Source organism: Mixophyes fleayi, chromosome 8 (genome assembly GCF_038048845.1).
Source record: "Mixophyes fleayi isolate aMixFle1 chromosome 8, aMixFle1.hap1, whole genome shotgun sequence".
NCBI lineage: Eukaryota > Metazoa > Chordata > Amphibia > Anura > Limnodynastidae > Mixophyes > Mixophyes fleayi.
Window position 1 is genome coordinate 135,670,392 of NC_134409.1, and position 21,178 is coordinate 135,691,569.

The 21,178-nt window shown below is 42.7% G+C and overlaps 2 protein-coding genes across 2 annotated transcripts; both read right to left on the reverse strand.

Moving 5' to 3' along the window:
- Positions 1-1,293: 1,293 nt before the first annotated feature.
- Positions 1,294-6,879, reverse strand: H1-8 (H1.8 linker histone). The gene is made up of 5 exons (XM_075183710.1): positions 6,725-6,879; positions 4,184-4,458; positions 3,662-3,809; positions 2,879-2,931; positions 1,294-1,586 (listed from the first exon to the last, which is right to left on the reverse strand). Exons 1-5 carry the CDS (start codon positions 6,792-6,794, stop codon positions 1,371-1,373), a joined length of 762 nt encoding a protein of 253 aa, XP_075039811.1. The 5' UTR covers positions 6,795-6,879; the 3' UTR covers positions 1,294-1,370.
- Positions 6,880-11,040: 4,161 nt separating this feature from the next.
- On the reverse strand, positions 11,041-19,727 carry RHO (rhodopsin). The gene is made up of 5 exons (XM_075183712.1): positions 19,249-19,727; positions 16,320-16,488; positions 15,713-15,878; positions 14,895-15,134; positions 11,041-13,239 (listed from the first exon to the last, which is right to left on the reverse strand). The coding sequence occupies exons 1-5, from the start codon at positions 19,607-19,609 to the stop codon at positions 13,111-13,113; spliced, it is 1,065 nt and encodes a 354-aa protein (XP_075039813.1). The 5' UTR covers positions 19,610-19,727; the 3' UTR covers positions 11,041-13,110.
- Between the last annotated feature and the right edge of the window lie 1,451 nt (positions 19,728-21,178).

Genomic DNA, 21,178 nt, shown 5'->3' on the forward strand with positions numbered 1-21,178 from the left:
TCACATGCCATCAAAAAACTAAATGCCCCTTGCATGCCCACCAGATCTCCATATGCCCCTTACATCCACAGCAGCTGCTTTCATCTCCCATCATGTCTCCCCTAGCTCACACTGTGCCCTTCATTATGCTCCTATTTGCCCCCTTCATCAAGTGCCTCTTGTCTTTCCCCCCTGCCCCTGTATTAGATACTGTGCCCAACCTTATTCCTCTATTTGTCCCTCTTCACTCACCTTGCCATTCACCTTCCCTTTTGTTTTCTTTCTTCCTCACTTGTTTGTCTGTCGTGTCGTGGATCCTCTATGCTGCACGCCTCACTGAAAAAGCAGGACGTGATGTCACGCCCGACATTCAGCACAAGCGCAGTATGGAGAGGAGGGGGGAGGGGAGAACAGGGAGGGAGCTGGACCACCACTGTGTGACAGCAAAAAGGAGTTTCCCCCCCCCCCCCCCACCCCCAGAGCTTACCATCTATGGGGCCCCCTTGCCTGAGGGGTCCCCGGGCAGTTGCCCAGTGGGAAAGATGGCCCTGGTTATAGACAGTACTGGGTAATAGAGAGGTAAGAGGGCCCTGCTCACAATCTATATCCTGCCAAGATTATTCCCATGTTTCAGCAGTGATCCCATTAGCTTCATGGGTATGAAAGGAAATGTGCAAGATTAAGTCCACCTGCGCACATTCCCTGGCACTTCATTTAAAACAGACCCAAGTCAATGACTGCGTGCTGGATGAGCCATCAAATATGGCAGCATCTGGTAAACTAGTATTATTCCCCCGGGCGTTCAAGACAATTATAGAACACCCATTATAGCAGAGGTGTTGAAATCCAGTCCAAGAGCCAACATGTTTTCAGGATTTCCATTGTAGAAACAGGTGAGCCAATTACTGACCCAGCCAAATCTATGAACTCACCTGTGCATGATTGAGGAAATCCTGAAAACATGAACTGTTGGTAGCTTTTCAGGACAGAGTTTCAGCACCTCTTCAAGTCAACTTTTTCAGCTCAATTTTTGAAGACAGACATTTAGTAAAGGAACATGATGATCAACCCCCCCCCCCCCCCCCCCCCCAACACTTTTTTTGTCCAATCTAAATTGGCTTCAATCTAGAAAGTCCCGGACAGCTCTGGAGCAGGTCTCACTGTATTAGGTGATGGATCTATAGGGGATCCTTCAAAAGAAAGTTTTATTTTGGTCTTTAAATTCATAGCCCCATAATCCCCTCCCTGGTGAGACCACCATACACGGACATCTAAGGCAGCCATTGGGAACCAACAGATAACAGGGCAGCTGTATAATTTATTAAACACTTTATTCAGAGAAATAAGTTACATTTACAAAAGTTAAAATACCAAATACCCCCCTCAGGCAGTTACTTCTTCCCCTTTTTAGGAGCAGAGTTTTCTTCTGGTTCCTTTTTGGCTTTTGAAGGTTTCGCTTTTGCAGCTTTCTTAGCCGGTTCCTTCTCCGGTTTCTCACCTCCCTCTGCCGCAGCTTTGGCCTTTGGTTTTTTGGGTGCAGCCGGAGCCTTGTCAGGTTTCACCTCGGGATCTTTCTTGGGTTTGTTAGCGGCAGCCTTGGGCTTCTCCTAGCAGAAATTATAATGAGTCAGATTAGTAGCCTATAACAGCTTTTACACAACGCTGATTGGAGTTACTTTATAAATAGTTTATTGCCAAGCGATTTGGACCCACAAGTGACCTCTGAGCAGCAAAGCTTTGATGACCCCTTGTCATTCCATTTCTACAGTTATTTGGGGAGAGAGGGGGGTGGTTCAGGGGGTAGAGAGTACACTTCTAAATTAGGATCCCCCTTACATGACTAATCTCAGCATTTGCTTTAGACAATAATGTTTATAGATCAGTTACTCTGGTTTGGAATTGGATGATGTGTTGGTAGCAATCTAAGAGGATATGAGATCAAGGGGCAACTTTGAACAGTAACAAGGCTACAGAAGGGTTACTCCCAGTTGGGAGAATGAGCATTGCGGCTGTAGAGCAACAGGAATGGTCAAATATTTGAGATAGTGGGAAACCAGCAGAGTGTAGACAATTTCATGTGGAGATTATGGGTGGAGGAATATCTGCATATAGTAGATATTAAAGGAGCTGATGAGCACCAAGTAATAGTGTAAAAACAGGAGCAGACTCTGAAACAAGCCATCGGCCACAAGTGACCAACCAATCGTTATGGTGGCAAAACAAAGACAGAGCTGCCTTTTTTAATCAAAGATGGGCAGCACAGTGGCTCAGTGGTTAGCACTTCTGCCTCACAGCACTGGGGTCATGAGTTCAATTCCCAACCATGGCCTTATCTGTGAGGAGTTTGTATGTTCTCCCGGTGTTTGCATGGGTTTCCTCTCACACCCCAAAAACATACTGGTAGGTTAATTTGCTGCTATTAAATTGCCCTTAGTGTGTGCAAGTTAGTGGATTTAGATTGTAAGCTCTATTGGGGAAGGGACTAATGTGAATGAGTTCTCTGTACAGCGCTGTGGAATTAGTGGCGCTATATAAATAACTAAAGTTGAGAATGTTCAAAAGTATCTCATCAAAGAGCAGATCCCCAGACTGTCAGTATTGTATTAGGTTATTCTGTGAGTTCCACATTCAAGTCTGAGAATTTATGAACAAAATTATGTTAAATTGGTCAATCTTATGACCATTGCATTTGAATATTTGATTTAAGCACAGATGACAGGTACATTGAACAATGGTAGCTGCTCATTAGAAGAGATTCAACCTTCCCAAAAAAACAAACAAACAACCCACCGACAGATTAGGACTGACTAGAACAATTGGCTTCTGCAGCATTAAAGGGCTAGACACAAACTAATGTGACAACTCCTATTGAAGTTTAAGGATCCACAAGTCTACACACCTCAGACTTTTCCTTCTTCCCAGCTGCTTTCACTTTCTTCTCCGCTTTCTCATCTGTATCGGGAGAGATTAAAGTTACAACCAACGTCTAAGTGACAACTGTGTGCAACATACATTCTGTAATCACAGGTAACACAATATACCGCCTCCTGCTGGTAAAGTGTAGTATTGCAGGCTATAAATATCTTGCACATGACTGCCTGCTATCTGCAGCTGTATTGGGCTAGACGTGTAGTCAGAACAATCGCTCCTACAGTTCCATGTACTTAGTTTATATAAGGCAGAGCATTTCATTTGCAATATCTATTATGATTGATGCATCTGGTGATAAAGTCAGAGGACTGGTCATATAAGCCTACATAACTTTATAGTAGAACCAATATCAAAATGGAAGAGTTATAGAAGCCATTTTAAGACCAATTCTATTATCTAGTTTGGCCAATGTTCCAATGCAAGAAGCTGGGGTAGGAAGGGGATATTTTGTGGGCACCAGAGTATAAGATCAGAAGACTAGAATCATTGGACATGTAGTTCACCAGCTCCAGAGTGTAATTGTTAGAGGTAGTCATTGTGTGAAGTTATAGGCATGCAAACCATCAGTTCGCATTCACCTTACTGAGGCACAAGGCGCTTAGTCACCAGTTTCTGCTGAATTCCTTGGTTACATTGCCATAGATACTGGCCCCACCCATAAAATGGCAGACTTGTGTGAGGACAACATGGCCGCCTACGTTGAATGTTACAGTTTGCCCCCCCCCCCCCCCAGTCCCTGCCAGACCTCTACCTGCGCCATCTTTAGATTCCTTCTCTTTTACAACCTTTGCTTTCTTCGGTGGCTTCTTCGCTTTCTCCTTGGGCTCTGCATTGGGATCCACGTTTTCAGACATTTTACCATTAATCGCCTCCTTTGGTTTGGATCCCGGCTTCGCCAGCTGTGGAGGAACGTGAACCCTGTCAGAATATTGCAGAGGCCCAGAGATGTCCAAACACTCTTAATTTACACAGATTTCCTATTATAACTTGCATTGTTATCAGTATCTTGCTCTTCATGCTGGCCTAATGCCCAGTGGGCACTGATGGTGCCGAATTGCCATAATCCAAGAGTCCCCTCTCCCAAAAAAACAAAGTCTTGCATAGGGCCAAAGAGGGTTTAATCAGGCTTTAGTTATATGAGCCAATCAATGATGAAAGGCTACTGGGTAGCGCTCTACAGTAGTGGAGGAAAACACACAACTGCGGAGTCCCCCTAATTTAGTTTTGGGCAACGCCGTGCGCAAACCGATACGTTAAACATTACAGGACTTACTTTGAAGCGGCCAGTGGCTCCCGTTGCGCTGGAGTTCGCTGGCCGGATAAGAATTCCCTTCTCAATTCCCTTGTTCAAAGCCGACCTCAGCAAGAACTTCAGCCTCACGGGGTCCACGGTGGGATGTGCAGCCAGAATACGAGTGCGTATTGCCTGCGCCGACGTCCCCTTCCTCTCAGAATTCTTCTTAAGGACCTCGATGACCATGGCCAGTGTCGGAGGGTGCCCCAAGTTCTTCACCAGCTTGACCGGTTTGGCCTTTTCTTTACTGTTCTCTACAGATATTTAAAGAGATTGTCTTGGCTGCGAGCTTTAGACTGTTCCTTACGGTTCAGACAACAGCAGTCACATGAATGTGGCCCTACAAGTCTTTCCTGTGGCCCCTAGTGCCAGACAACCCAAGCATATTTTTTGGGGAATACCAAGCCTATGCCTTAAAGTAGGTTCTTATTGTACCTCTTACACAAAGGAGGCAGCCGACTGGTGTGCTGAATTCGTTTATGAAGCTATAGCTTAGCAATTAGGAACTAGTGATTACTGAGGCATGAGCCACCTTGTACCTCAGGTCTGACAATACAATATGTATTGCATTACAACATCCAGAGATTTTTCCTCTCCAAGCCATCACTTGGTACAGCCAAGCAGTCATTCTACCAAGCAGCCCAGGTATTGGGGGGCACTGTGCCCTTGTGCTGCTAAGCAAGCCAACCCCCACCCAAAAAATGCTGGCATAAAGTTTAGTGTTCATGTGAGTTTGCTGGTGCATCTAAGCAAATTATTGTACCATCTGGGTGAACCTTACTGGACAAGTCCAATATTTACCAAGCTGGAGTATAAAGAGGTCTTCTCCGTTTAAATACAGAACACTATGCAATAATTAATTACCACCTTAGAGCAGCACTTCCCAAACCCAGTCCTCAGTTATCCCCAACAGTGCAGGTTTTCTAGGTGACCAGTGACAATTCTACCACATGTGGATCTTTCAAAATGTGTCAGTCAAGTTGAGTCTTCCAACATCCTTGGCTGGGTCAGCCAATCTCCTTTCCATGGGTTAACTTACTGCTTTTTTTATGTGTAGGAATTTGTGTAACAATATGTCATTTGCCTGACTTTTTTTTTTCTGTTTCTCAATTGACATGTTTTGGCCCTTCTGTTCAAATGTTTCTCTTTTTTTATTATCTGCTATGTGGAACTTCTGTTTTTTTGCATAAATAAAGAGTTTAAAAAATAAATAAATTGTGTCAGTCAGTAATGACTGCACCTGTGCTCCAGCAGAGAGATATGGAAAACCTGCCCTGCTAGGGGGCCCTGAGGACTAGGTTTGCAATTTATTGCCTTAGAATCTAGACCAGGCTTGGCTAACCTGTGGCACTCCAGGTGTTGTGAAACTACAAGTCCCAAGATACCCTTCAAGCAATAAACCGCTATATATTGGCAAAGCATTCTGGGGCTTTTAGTTTCACAGCACCTGGAGTGTCAGAGGTTAGCCAAGCCTGGTCTAGACCCTAAAGGAAATGCATTCAGTCTACATAAATATATACGGTGCAACTCAGTTTTGCAAAATAGTGATATTTATAAATTAAGAGGTATAGAAGGTTCACAGCCTGGAGAGCCTAATGCATTGTAAGGGATATGCAACCCACCCTCCCCCTCCAATCATGTGGCCACAGCTCTATGCCCCAACACGAAGTCTCTATGCACACCATGGGCCCAAGTCATTAAGGAAAGTAAGGCAGAAAAAAAAATATTTTTTTTTTCCAAAACAAACCCATGTTACAATGCAAGGGGTGTAAATTCGTTATTTTGCACATAAGTTAAATACTTGATAGCTTTATTTCTACACTAACACTTAAAGTTGATCTAGTACATGCCCTAAACAAACTAAGTCTGTATCCACATTTTGAATTTACCTACCTCCTCCAATGCAACATGGTTTTGCCAAATTGCAAAGTTAGTCCACTGCAGTATTTATTGTTGCCTATCAAACAAAACAGTCCATTGATTAAGGATTTGGGAGGGAAGGCCACAGAAATACACCAGCACCCAGCAGCTAGCAGTGGACAACTTGCCAGTTTAATTTGAGAATAAACTTTTGAATGATAGAACGTCTCAGACATCTTGTTCAGTTTAACAGAATATGATAAAAATCACCTTACTGCATAACAGCCACCTGTACCCAGCAGAAACCACTTAAACCATCAAGATTATGGTGTACTACAAGATAATGTATCTGCTAATCAGCCATTCTCAGCTGTGTCATTAGAACACTACAGATCTCACAGATAAGAGACATTATTCAGTGTGTTCTAGAGTCATGCAACAATGATAGATCCATTACATGCCTATTCTCAGCCATTATTAGACAGACTTGCAGCTGAATAGAGCATGTACATGTGAATATTTTGTAAAGAACATTGAGAAAAAGTCCATTCTTAGACTTAATAGGGCCCCTTCCTCAGGTGCATAGTATACAGTAACAGGATTAATATAAAGCACACACTATATTACACTGGTGATACAGATACAATTATTCAGCATTACCTTCTACAGGTTTCTTCTCTTCCTTCTCAACAACAGCTGCAGAAGCCGCTGGTACCTTCTTAGGAGCCATGACCAGTAACACCTAAACTACTGACAGGAGAACAACTCTCTGTCCTCTGTGTAGGGTTTATATCTGTCTGTCAATCACTCCCAATCAGATCTCTAACGAGGGTCAGCTCAGCGTGGTCTGTGCAGACCATATAGTCAGCACCTGGTCCTTATTGCTGGGTGGGATGTGTCTCATTAAGGAGGAATCAGGACTAAATATTTTTAAATATATTGTACAAGAAAATGTTTATGGCATTTACAGAAACGCCAACTTGAGACATTTATCCCGGGATATATGTCTGCAGCTAAAGTTAGATCTGACTGAATGAAAGATGGGATTAGTCAATTTATTGATATACAAAACAGCTTTTATATCAAGTAATGGATGGAGCCTGGGACCCTTCACTCAGAAATGTTATGTTTAGAAGCAGAATCCAGGATGCAATTGGTTAGGTTGATGTCTATGCATCTTATATCATTAGAACAATATAAAACATGGTGTTTGTAAAATGTATGTATTTATCAAATGTTTTTGTAATATCGCCCTATACATCAAAGTGTTACCGACAGCGATTGCATTTGACAGCAGTAAATTTCATCAAAGAAAATCAGTGGACAAAAAAATGTTTTATTCTTTGAATAATTAGTGTGTAAAAGTTTTTTACATTTTTTTTTTTTCATTTTTTAAAAATATTGTTTTATCTAATTTTTAACCATTAATTAATTCATTAATTCATTTATTTTGGACAAGTGGAACTGAACAGTGAGAGCTTTAGATGATAAATAATTTAGTCTGACCTATATAGCGGTGGATAAATACATTATAGCAAAGCCCGAATATGAAAACTATGTTATTTACAAAGGACGTAATCCCAAAGGTTCCCAGGCGCAATTAGGGTGTGGCTATATGGGTGAATGACATGTAACATGTAAAAAAAATCGCTCCAGGTGTTGTGAAACTACAGGTCCCAGCATGCTTTGCCAATATATAGCAGCTTGTTGCTGGAAAGGTATGCTGGGACTTGTAGTTTCACAACACCTGGAGTGTCACAGGTTAGCCATCACTGCCCTAGAGGGACATACATACTGGATGTAATCTGCACTAACGTTCACATCCTGAACCAAGGATTTGGACTTATGTCATCTTTGGCCCTTTTCTTGTTCTGATATCCAATTTTTATACCACTAACTTTATTTGGGACTTTCAATATTGCAGTGTTTACAAGTAGCTGCAGCCTTGCCACTCTTGCCAATTATTTGCCTTTAATGTTTTACATCCAGTGCATTTGGATTTTTGCAATTTGTTTATAATAATATACAGTTGGATCATTATTGTTTGTGTTCTGGTTTTACATTTCATTCACCGATATATCCACAACCTAATTGCGTTGGGAACCTTTGGTATACTGTTACCTTTGGGGTTTGGGACCAATGGTCCTTCACTTTTCCCGTACAGCAGCAACTGATCAATACACTAATTGGGAAGCGCAGATTAGCCTACAAAGGACATAATGGCTGCTCTGCAGAAGGACTTTCATTCTGCGCCAGCTTAGACTGGGGGAGGTCGGGTCTCGTTCTGTACATTTTATCAGACAAAACACTACTCATAAGATGTCTCTGATGTTGTCATTGCGTCAGTATTAATTGGAGGACATTGTGACTGTACGGGGGGTATAGGAATATGCTGCATGTGTTGGGCATTGATCTGTTTATGATGGACAGTCTGGTCTGATGTGCACAGTATTTATTTTATCGCTGTCACATATGAGATTGTAGATTTAACTTTTTTTTTTCAATTAAATCTCCCCTGTATATACAACACCGCTGCGGACGCTTCTTTGACAGCGCCCCGGCTGCTGTATAGTACAGTGCTGCTATATGGGGCACTTTGTTAGCAGAGGGGAGGGGTTTCTGGAGACCCAGAAACCCCCCCCTGTGTACGCCACTGATTGGGACTGCTTCTTGTCCATCTATAGACTCTTCAGAACAGCAAGCGTCATAGCTGAGAACAACTCTTGGGGGTATATTTACTAAACTGTCGGTTTGAAAACGTGGAGGTGTTGCCTATAGCAACCAATCAGATTCTAGTTATAATGTATTTAGTGCATTCTACAAAATGACAGCTTGAATCTGATTGGTTGCTATAGGCAACATCCCCACTTTTTCAAACCCGCAGTTTAGTAAATATACCCCTTGGAGGTTTAGTGTGTAACGAGAAATGAGACGGTTTTCTTCCAAGCCTAGAGATATTCACAAAGTAATGGAGGGAATTATGATGATTTGTAGTCAATCAAATCTACAATCAGGATTTTGCTTACAGAGAAACTGCAAGTGAAACATTTTGATGTTAAAATAGCTCCTTGCACAGTGAGGTATAGGAGGGTCCACGGATTCTCAAAGACCAAACCTAGCGGTAAATGTATCAACGTGAGATTCTGGCAAATCGCCGATATTCTGCATCCGAATTTAAGGCGGCAATTTTGATTAAAGACAATATCTACCTTTAATCAAATTTCCATATTAAATCGAACAATATTGCCAGAATCGCAGAGTGATACATTCACCCATTAGTATACACGCTCCAGGGCCCCTACCTTGAAAAAGACCCCAGTAGGATCGAAACGCGTTGGGTATTACCTGGAAGGAACAGTATAACGTAACTCACCTTTAATCTTCTGGGGGAGTATTATATAACAGAGGTCTTGGCATTCAATACGCTGATCCTTCTGTTTATGATGTGATTATCCCCAGTGGTCCTGGTAGAGAAACTGGCTACATTGCTCTTCTTTAGGGGATACATATGTACTTATGTTTTTAAAGTGAGTGTATTTTATTAAATGTATACAGAGTCTGAAGGAGACGCCCAGATCTGGTTTAAGAGCCATTAAAGGCCATTCCCAGCGGATCTACCAATTTATTTGTATGATATAGATAACTTGTCGAAAACCCAACCAGTATTTTGTTAGGGGTAACGTGGGTTAAAGCTGGGTTCACGTCTATGCAATTATCCTGCAGGTCACATGATAAACGACATTTGCTCAGATACTGCATTAGTGTGTAGGCTCCCACCATAATGTTTTATCTACCAAAGCACAATGTATCGTTTGATTTGATTTGATAAACTGCCTAAAAATCATATTCAACAATGGAACGTTGTCGGGCAAATTTTGAATACAGAAATCGCATCTGACGTAGGATTGCATCGGTGTGTACCCGGCTTACGATCCCATACCGGACTGACCCAAGCTCGGGGGGTTTGGGACTGCGCCAATAGGCAGCTGGCAGCATTGCATATGTAGTATATCATTAGTTTGTTGATATGTTTAAGTTTATTCTGTTTATCATAGCATAAGCAAACAGAGGGAGGGGGGGGGGGGGTTAGGGTTACTGTATAATTGAGGTGGCTGGACCCTACCCCCGCTTCACATGGCTCTTCTCGAAAAAAAAGAGAAAGTTTCATGCACCTAACAGTAGGGCACGCATGTATATTATGGAGATAGGGAGAGTTGGAGAGCAGCCAAGCACTCTCTAAAATTATAGCCACGCCTCCATGCATGCTGGTCACGCCCACTGGCGGCGTGGTGTGGAAACCCCCGTCTGCAAATCCTGAGTTTGCCCCTGCATAGTGCTTAATAAGCTAGGTATTCAGTTTCCGGTGTAATAAGCATCTCCTTTTTTGTGTGACCATAGTCACATTTTCATTGTGCCATTGCCCTGTGCATTAATTTTAACCTTTATACCGTAGCACCATCCATGTGCCTCAATCCAAGGGCTCACACTGTGAAATAATGATCACGTTGGCAGGTCTACAATGTCTGATCAGTTATACAGTTCACCTAAACCACAGCATTAGACATGTTTGTGTTAAATATTGTATTTCAGTGTGGTATAACTAGATCCCATTGTAAGGGTGACAGGAACTGGCAGCCACCAAGATAAGTCTTCATCTGTTATATATATGGTAAGTGAGTTTGTGCAGCAATTAATATGTTTATTAAAAGCACACTCAGGTCACGCAGCCATTTTGTTGTAGCCTACGAAGCCTGTCAATTGTGTCATTTTTCCTATCGACTCATTAGGAACCAGCCACATGACGAATAGACTCACTGATGTCACAGTGGACGGATTTTTGGAAATATTTATACAGGCCGCGAAAACTAGTGTATGACTTCAAAAAAATGGATTCCCACTATCCCTCTATCACCCGCCTTGTGTGGTCGACCCAGCCGGTTAGTATCATCCCACAGAGACAGAGAAAGAGACAGAAATTTTAAGCAGGAAATGTTTTTATGTGGAATTATCCTCTAGAACATTGTACAGAAAATCAATGACTACACTTAGGAAATATTGTATTACAGTATTCATATTCCCACCGTGACACTGTATGTCCACACACGTGTACAGAGTATAGACCTGTCTGTATGTGCATGTACATGTATACAGGTGAATATATATCCATACACACCTACACAAATCTTACAAGGTTATTTCTATTTACAAACGTTTCAGAATTGTTACAGTAACACAGACAAATTCCACATCTTGGAATTTTTTTTATGGGGTTCATTAAGGGGGGAACAGAGCATTCTGCCCCCCCCTCCTGTCGACCTTTACCTATGCTGAACTTGCTTCTCGTACAAGTATAAACCTGCCTCATTATAACTACAATCTCCATTTCCACAGCATCAGTCTGGGAAATTAAACAAAAGAATGGTGGGAGATTTACTAAAACTTCTAAAAAATGAAAAGTGGAGGTGTTGCCCTTAGCAACCAATCAGACTCTAGCTATCATTTTATAGAATGTACTAGATAAATGATAGCTAGAATCTGATTGGTTGCTATGGGCAACGCTTCCACTTTTTCTTGAAGTTTTGAAACCGACCCCGGTGTCCAACATTCCGGTAAGTTGTTCAACAATTTCACTGCCGAGTAGAGATGTGAGTGGGGGGTCTAAATATAGAAAGAGAAGCTGATAATATTAAATTGATCTTAAATAATGTTTTCTCGGAAGGAAGATTGTTAAGAGGAAAGAAAAAAAAAGCTGCCACAGAATCAGGTACGACATTGGTCTACACCCCATGGCAGGAGGCAGACAATGAACCGTTATCATACAGAGATATGCTGGCAACTAAGAGAGTTTAATGGGTATTTGTACATGTTCTTGAGGGAATATCGGCCCAGAGGTGAAGAGGTATCTGCAAATTCTGCAAAATATTTTAAAGGAATAAAGCAAAGGTTGATTGAAGAGGAAAGGAGGTCTTGCAGCCTTCATGATTTAGAATGTAAGCTCTTCAAACAAAGACATATTTATTGAACGTACAGAGGATGGCTCTATTTCAGCGGACAGAATTTTGGACCGTAGCCCGTCTCCTGACAGTCACATTAATTAGATATTAGGTGTCAGGCAATTATGCCAAGTGGCGTTAGTAATAGGGTGTCTCCCTTTGCCAATAATTTTGGCATCACAAGGATGTCAATGGAAGATGAATGTACCTGGGATTGATGGGTTCTCATTATTGCAATAAGACTTTTTTGGAATGGGAGTAAATGAAATAGGAGGACTTAATTTTCCACATGTGCCCCAGTGGTCTCATATTGGCAGTTGACAGATAATTATTGCCGGTGGCAATTTAAAGAGATTTCTGGATGAAGAGGTCAAATCTGTAGGGGCGGAAGGGGGTGGACATGGCCAATTTTTATAAAAAGAGCATCTTCACTTAAATAAAAAGCAGACATTTTTTATTTTATTTTTTTACTTGCAAAGTGCTGTTTATTACAGGTGCAAAGGGTCTGTCTGTCTATCCTCGCTATCAGACCTTACCAAAAATAATAAATAAATAAACAGAAAGCAGAAAGATAACTAGAAATCTGATGTTATATTACAAAAAAAAAATATTCTTATCTTCTGTTGCATTGCAAAAATGAGAGGTATGAACTGGCCAGAGACCGTGCAGCATTGGGTACGTCATCCCCAAGACCTGACAGCTACAGGGACATTGCGTTGAGTCTTTCTGGGAGGCATGTCCCACACTAGCGGGACCTTTGCCTTAAGATATTTACAGTCTTGACCAAATTCTCAGCATATTCTGAATATAACCCCTTCGCTGCCGCAATGGCCCCATTGCCTTGCAAAGCAATTTAACGTGGCCAGTACCAGCAGCAAAGGGGTCTGGGGAGGTTCTTACCTCTTGTGGGACAGATAAGGTTCAAATCACTCATTACAATTATATTATAGTATATATTATACTTTGCAGAATTTCGTTGCCTTAGCAACAAGGAGTCGGGGCGGTGGGAGCTTTGTGAGGCAGCGGACCCAGCGACAGGCCTGGATGAAGGTCTTATGCAGGAGAAACCTGGCTGGAAGAAACAGAAGAAGCTTCCGTCTTGGAGGTGGCTGCAGAGGAGCCATCCTCATCACCAAAGGGATTCTTGCCACAGCACAGGGTGGTGATCATACAATTACGGAACTGTGGGAGGAAGACAGTGACCATTATAGGATGGAAGTTGAGGGGCAGGATGTAGGGCAGGAAAGGAAGTAATGGCATGGAGTTGTGGGGCAGAAATAAGGCCAGTAAGGTAATGAGGTTATGGGAAAGAAAGGGCATGGAGTTGTGGGACAGGAAGGCTATGGAGATGTAGATCAGGAAGGGCATGGAGTTGTGGGACAGGAAGGGCATGGAGTTGTGGGACAGGAAGGGCATTGAGTTGTGGGACAGGAAGGGCATGGAGTTCTGGATCAGGAAGGGCATGGAGTTGTGGGACAGGAAGGATATGGAGTTGTGGGACAAGAAGGGCATGGAGTTGTGGATCAGGAAGGGCAGGGGGTTGTGGGACAGGAAGGGCATGGAGTTGTGGGACAGGAAGGGCATGGAGTTGTGGGACAGGAAGGATATGGAGTTGTGGGACAGGAAGGGCATGGAGTTGTGGGACAGAAAGGGCATGGAGTTGTGGGACAGGAAGGACATGGAGCTGTGGATCAGGAAGGGTATGGAGTTGTGGGACAGGAAGGATATGGAGTTCTGGATCAGGAAGGGCATGGAGTTGTGGGACAGGAAGGATATGGAGTTGTGGGGCAGGAAGGGCATGGAGTTGTGGGACAGGAAGGGCATGGAGATGTGGGACAGGAAGGATATGGAATTGTGGGACAGGAAGGGCATGGAGTTGTGGGACTGGAAGGGCATGGAGTTGTGGGACAGGAAGGATATGGAATTGTGGGACAAGAAGGGCATGGAGTTGTGGGACAGGAAGGATATGGAGTTGTGGATCAGGAAGGGCATGGAGTTGTGGGACAGGAAGGGCATGGAGTTGTGGGACAGTAAGGGCATGAAGTTGTGGGACAGGAAGAAGGCCAGTAAGGTAATGAGGCTGTGGGACAGGAAGGTCATGTGGTTATGGGAGAGGATGTGAAAGTCAGGTCTTATGAAAGGTAGGACTAGAGACAATGGAAGGAGCTGGAATTATGGGGAAGGAGTAATGAATGAAATAATAATTTAAAGAATATCATATTGCCACATGGTCCATTGGAAGAAGAAAGGCCTTAGAGGTTATCACAAAGATTAACTGGACAAGATCACAAGGAGCAGCTCTACAAATTCCAAACCAGGGATGAAAATAATATACAGACAGACCCTCCAATAAAAACCTGCATAAATATCTCTCTATAACCCAAACTATTTATCAAAGTTCCTACACAAATAAAGTCCCATCTATCAAGGAAAAATACATTAACATAAGTTATTAGGACCGTCCCGCAAGATCAAAAAGAGCCTTAATTTCAAAAATACACAAGAATGAATCCCACTGAAAGTAATTGTTAATTTTAAAACATGGCACAGAATAGTCCAGGTACGATCTCTCCATGTGGCTACTATGGTGGATGGGAAAAACTGTAAATTAACAAAGAATTAGTTGGGGCAAAATAAATTTAACCCATTAATTTTAACATATGGGGCTTTTAATCATAAGGGCCTTAGGCGGTTGCCTCATTTGTCGTCCCCTTGAGCCAGCCCAGAGGTGGATTATGGGATTCTATGTGGGTTAGAGCTTTGAGAAGCCAGAATATAGACACCTGGGGGTTGGTTAGGAGGACATTTGGAGAGGTCATATTATAATAGCTCTTTACCTGTTTGTTCAGCATAATGTAGATGACAGGGTTGTAGATGGCAGAGCTCTTGGCAAAGAAAGCTGGCAGGGTCATGAAGACTGGGCCAAATTCAGAGCCTTGGTGGGTGAAGATGAAGAATGCAACGGAGGCGTAGGGCACCCAACAAATCAGGAAGAAAGCGACCATGATGACAACCATTCGGGTGACCTCTTTCTCTGCCTTCTGGGTGGTGGCTGATTCCTGCTGTTGAGCTGCGGCCTATGGAGATCAGAGAGACGCGGGATGAACGGTGTCCACGTACCTTCTCGCCTTCTTACAGTCGAGGCAGCCACTTTGTGATCTCAACCAATATTCATGAGAGCGCAACCTATAGATTCACTAGGAAATGGTGCCTGGGTGATGATAGGCTGCATTCTCCTCATGGTTTATCTCACATAATGGCTGCCCCCACTGTGCGCTGGTGCAGTAAGCACTCGTGACATACAATACAATGCAGTCTTTAGGTTCCTTTGAGAATAATAATAATCCAGTCAACCAATAAACATTTGTGTATGATTTCTGTGTATTCATTTGCCGGATTATTATGTTTATATTTATTGATTGACAGGATATAATTGCTCTCGTTAGGAAGGTGTGCCATTGAGGATGATTGCACTGACAGTCAACTCCTGTTGTTGGATCAACCGAAACCATTTACTTTAGAAATAAAGAGTTTCAGAGGATTGGGGTTCAAAGGCTGCTAGGTCTAAAGTTTAGAAAAGATGGAGCAAGGCGGTTATAAGGGATGATAAAAAATGTGATCATAGGTGGAAACCATCAAGTAGCTGGGCTCGTACCTCTTTCACAGTGCACACCAGTCGGCCGTAGCAGAAGAAAATGACAACTAGGGGAATGAAGAAGTGAACGATGAACATGTAGATGACAAAGGACTCATTGTTGACTTCGGGTTTCAGAGTATAGTAGTCAACCCCACATGAGCATTGCATGCCCTCAGGGATGTACCTGAAATTAGACACAAGTGTCAGGAACAGTGATCCCCAGCCACAAACCTCGTCATGGGGCCTAGAATACGGAGTAACATATTTCTATAAAATACATATTGAAAATGTTCAGGATCTTCCTTGAACGGAAGATATCTGAAGCAAGGCTTTTCTTTTCAAAGCCAGCTTTGGAACTACAACTCCCAGGATTCCTTGACTTCCTCTGATCAACGTGTATATTCAGGGGTTGTTCTACAGTCTTTTTTATTTGACATTTCTATCGATAAATTTGTACATTTCCAGGAAAATACATTTGCTATGTAGATTAATGTTTTTGTTAAAACGTATATCTGTATACATGATAAATAGTATTATATTATTATAATTGTTATTATTATATATATGAAACACTACGGGTTGTTTCATGTAAACAAAAAAAAAAATCTTCTGGTTCTATACATACCTTGACCACCCAAAGAGGGGAGGAGCAGCACATGACAAGGCCATAATCCAGGTAAAGACCACTCCCATGATAGCATGGTTCTCCCCAAATCGGAAGTTGCTCATGGGCTTGCAGACCACCACGTATCGCTCAATGGCCAAAACCACCAAGGACCAAAGGGAGATTTCACCTGTCGAGAAGAAGCACAGACATGAGGAATTCGTCTTTCGATAAGAATCCAATAGACCGATTCAAAAACATGTGCAGCACAGATTAGAGACGTTCCTTCCATAGCTATAGAATTTGACGACAGATAAGAACCTCTTGGCCCATCTAGTCTGCCTATTTTTTAACCTATGGTAACTTCAAACCCTATTTGATCCTTAGTTCTTTATAAGGATATCCTTATGTCTATCCCAAGCATGTTTATACTACTCTACTGTATTAGCCTCTACCACCTCTGATGGAGGCTATTCCACTTATCCACTACCCTTACTGTGAAGTAGTTTTTCTTCATATTTCCTCTGAACCTACTTCCCCCCAGTGTCAGTACATGTCCTCGTGTTCTAATACTTCTCTTCCCCCCAGTGTCAGTACATGTCCTCGTGTTCTAATACTTCTCTTCCCTCCCAGTGTCAGTACATGTCCTCGTGTTCTAATACTTCTCTTCCCCCCAGTGTCAGTACATGTCCTCGTGTTCTAATACTTCTCTTCTCCCCAGTGTCAGTGCATGTCCTCGTGTTCTAATACTTCTCTTCCCTCCCAGTGTCAGTACATGTCCTCGTGTTCTAATACTTCTCTTCCCTCCAGTGTCAGTACATGTCCTCGTGTTCTAATACTTCTCTTCCCCCCAGTGTCAGTACATGTCCTCGTGTTCTAATACTTCTCTTCCCCCCAGTGTCAGTACATGTCCTCATGTTCTAATACTTCTCTTCCCCCCAGTGTCAGTACATGTCCTCGTGTTCTAATACTTCTCTTCCCCCCAGTGTCAGTACATGTCCTCGTGTTTTGATACTTCTCTTCCCTCCAGTGTCAGTACATGTCCTCGTGTTCTAATACTTCTCTTCCCCCCAGTGTCAGTACATGTCCTCGTGTTTTGATACTTCTCTTCCCTCCAGTGTCAGTACATGTCCTCGTGTTCTAATACTTCTCTTCCCCCCAGTGTCAGTACATGTCCTCATGTTCTAATACTTCTCTTCCCCCCAGTGTCAGTACATGTCCTCGTGTCCTAATACTTCTCTTCCCCCCAGTGTCAGTGCATGTCCTCGTGTCCTAATACTTCTCTTCCCCCCAGTGTCAGTACTTGGCCTCGTATTCTAATACTTCTCTTCCCCCCAGTGTCAGTACATGTCCTCGTGTTCTAATACTTCTCTTCCCCCCAGTGTCAGTACATGTCCTTGTGTTCTAATACTTCTCTTCCCCCCAGTGTCAGTACATGTCCTCGTGTTCTAATACTTCTCTTCCCCCCAGTGTCAGTACATGTCCTCGTGTTCTAATACTTCTCTTCCCCCCAGTGTCAGTACATGTCCTCGTGTTCTAATACTTCTCTTCCCCCCAGTGTCAGTACATGTCCTCGTGTTCTAATACTTCTCTTCCCCCCAGTGTCAGTACATGTCCTCGTGTTCTAATACTTCTCTTCCCCCCAGTGTCAGTACATGTCCTCGTGTTCTAATACTTCTCTTCCCCCCAGTGTCAGTACATGTCCTCGTGTTCTAATACTTCTCTTCCCCCCAGTGTCAGTACATGTCCTCGTGTTCTAATACTTCTCTTCCCCCCAGTGTCAGTACATGTCCTCGTGTTCTAATACTTCTCTTCCCCCCAGTGTCAGTACATGTCCTCGTGTTCTAATACTTCTCTTCCCCCCAGTGTCAGTACATGTCCTCGTGTTCTAATACTTCTCTTCCCCCCAGTGTCAGTACATGTCCTCGTGTTCTAATACTTCTCTTCCCCCCAGTGTCAGTACATGTCCTCGTGTTCTAATACTTCTCTTCCCCCCAGTGTCAGTACATGTCCTCGTGTTCTAATACTTCTCTTCCCCCCAGTGTCAGTACATGTCCTCGTGTTCTAATACTTCTCTTCCCCCCAGTGTCAGTACATGTCCTCGTGTTCTAATACTTCTCTTCCTTTGTAGAATGTTTCCCTCCTGCACCTTGATTCAAAAGTCGCAGTAAACCCTTTTATTTTAAAAACTCTACAGGAAATTGGGAAACCTGAATACTCCAGTAAGGTATGGGTGACATGGTCTATCTTTTACGGTATGTACCAAACATGGGCGCCATCTTGAAATCGGCCCAATTCCTGTAGAGTTTTTGAAATAAAAGGGTGTACTGCGACTTTTGAATCACCCTGTATATGAAAGTTTCTATCATGTCCCCCCTTTCCCTTCTCTGCTCCAAACTACACATAATAAAATATTTTAGTCTTTCCGGGTAAGTTTTGTGCTGTAGACCATGCACCATTTTAGTTGCCCTTCTTTGTACAGTCTCTAATATATTTATATCCTTCTGGAGATACGGCCTCCAGAACTGAACACAGTATCTAGATGAGGCCGTACCAATGACCTATACAGTGGTATTATTACTTCTTTCTTTCTGCTACTGATTCCTCTCCCTATGTAACCAAGTATCTGACTTGTCTTCCTCATTGCTTTGTTACATTACTTACCTGCCTTTATGTCACCTGAAATAGTGACTCCTAGATCCCTCTCCTCAGTAGCTTCCACTATAGTGCCATTAATACTATGTTTGGCCTTTGGGTTTTTGAGACCCAAGTGCACGATTTTGCATGTTTTGGCATTAAACTGTAGTTGCCACACTCTTGACCATTCCTCTAGTCTACCTAGATCATCAATCATTTGTTTTACCCTCCTGGTGCAATGACAATTGCCAAGCAGGCATCTAAACTAACCTTGTGTTCACCATCAAGTCATGGAGTAAGAGCTTCTACTTACCACCAAGTGTAGCGAAGAAACCTTCAAAGTAGCATCCAGTCTGGCCAAAGACGAAGAATCCGTGCATTGAGGTGTACATCGTGATGGTGAAACCACACAGGACCATGAAGTGATTGGCAAACGCCAAATTCAGCAGAATGTAGTTTAAGGGTGTTCTGAGTTTCTTATGCTGGACAGTAACATACAAGGTCATGAAGTTGATTGGGAGCCCAAGGAGGATGAGCAGGAACATGTAAGCTGCCAAAGCTGAATACTTCCATGGCTCTGCCAAGTAATATTGAGGGTATTCAAATGGGCTTCGTACTATCCCAGTCTTGTTGGACATGGGAACATAAAAATTTGGACCTTCTGTTCCGTTCATGGTGGCAGCTCGTTAAAGTCCTACTCCCTCTAGAAAGAAACCACTTTGTGTTTCTCCTGTCTCTCAGGGACCCGAAAAAACTTAAGTTCCCAGCTAGAGCCGCTCTACACAGTGAGCGACGGACCCCTGGACTTTATAACATGACACCCCACGTAAGCTGCCTTTCCTAGTGTCAGCAGTAGAGGATTTAGGTATCCAGTAATCACAGTAATCCAAGCTAATGTTGCAAAGTGTTAATTGGCTTCTCATAAACGTATTAAGGCTACACCTGTCTCACTGTTAAACACAGCAGAGGAAAGTGTGTTTAAAAGTGATAGGGAAAAATCCAGGTCAGGCAAGTAAACCTTTAAGGAGGAATATCAACATCTGAATATAGCCCTATATTCACTTATTTACCAAATTAGTGAATCTAATGTTGCCATAAGCTTCAATATGTAAAATCAAATTGGCCTAATATTTAATTTATATCACTCTGTGTTTGGTGCTGAAACCAACATGACACCTGAGAATAATCCAACTGATAATGATATGATTGCTTTTGGGAATGCCAATAAATTTAGTTAGCCTGTGTGCAGATCTCTACGGTCATTTGTCGTGACCACCAATTGCCCAAATTGTCTTCCAACGCTCATCTTACACCTGTTCACAGCTGCATGGATCGACTTTTATTTGTTTTACGATGAATACATTTTTCAGTCGATTTTCATGCGTGCAAACTGTGAAAATATCTGCAAGTTTTGAATGTGACGTTACATGGACTGCGGAGAATTTTGTACACTTTACACAATTTTACTGTGGTCTGATCTGACAATTGCACAGAAAAAAAAATGACATTACTATAGGAACATAACACAAATCTCTTTAATCCATTAATAGGTTACATATGCAAAACATTTGAAATTTCTGATAACATGTGAAACCAAAAAATAATTTAAATAATAATAGTAATAATAATACAAGTAGTAAGTTAAGCTTCACTCTTAGAATTTTAGTCGCTGACTAAGAGCTGCAACATTAATACCGGTGATACCTGTGAGTATTATGTACAGGAAGGCCGGACATCATAAAGCAAAACAGCTACAATTACACTTTGTTTTTCAGCCTTTTACGAAACACATTAAAGAAAGAGAACTTAGGGGTCAATGTATCAAAATGTGGCAATTAGGCAGATTTTGTATCACCACTTAACGTTGCAATTTGGGATTTCAGTTCCACTAATGGTGGGGCATAAGCAGACTGAGAAGGGGGGGGGGGGGTTTCCTAGTGCCTGTAAACCCCCCTCCCAGCCTAGGGTACTGTATGCTTGAGGTGGCTGGACCCTGCCCCGGGACCAGCCACTTTGCAGATTGTGTGCAGATCGTTTCTGTCTGCACTGAGCACAGTCATCTCTCCCCAACAAGTATTGAAAGCAGCAAGAACAGGTAGGAGAGAGCAGGACAGTCTGTCAATTGTGCTGACACACTCAGTCAGGACTTTGTCCTGATTGTAGGGACAGTTTGGAGGTATGTCCAGCTTCACACGGCTCTGCTCAAAAAGGGAGAGCTGTGTGCCCCTAACAGTAGTGCACGC

Bases quoted from the DNA above. Each gene is read 5' to 3' on its own strand.
- H1-8 (XM_075183710.1), bottom strand. From the start codon at position 6,794: ATGGCTCCTAAGAAGGTACCAGCGGCTTCTGCAGCTGTTGTTGAGAAG. The intron at 3,810-4,183 runs GTAAGTCCTGTA...GTTCCTCCACAG, and splicing joins GAGCCACTGGCCGCTTCAAA to CTGGCGAAGCCGGGATCCAA. The intron at 2,932-3,661 runs GTAGAGGTCTGG...CTCCCGATACAG, and splicing joins GGAATCTAAAGATGGCGCAG to ATGAGAAAGCGGAGAAGAAA.
- RHO (XM_075183712.1), bottom strand. From the start codon at position 19,609: ATGAACGGAACAGAAGGTCCAAATTTTTATGTTCCCATGTCCAACAAG. The intron at 16,489-19,248 runs GTAAGTAGAAGC...TCTTCTCGACAG, and splicing joins TTTCTTCGCTACACTTGGTG to GTGAAATCTCCCTTTGGTCC. The intron at 13,240-14,894 runs GTAAAGAGCTAT...TTCCTCCCACAG, and splicing joins ACATTATGCTGAACAAACAG to TTCCGTAATTGTATGATCAC.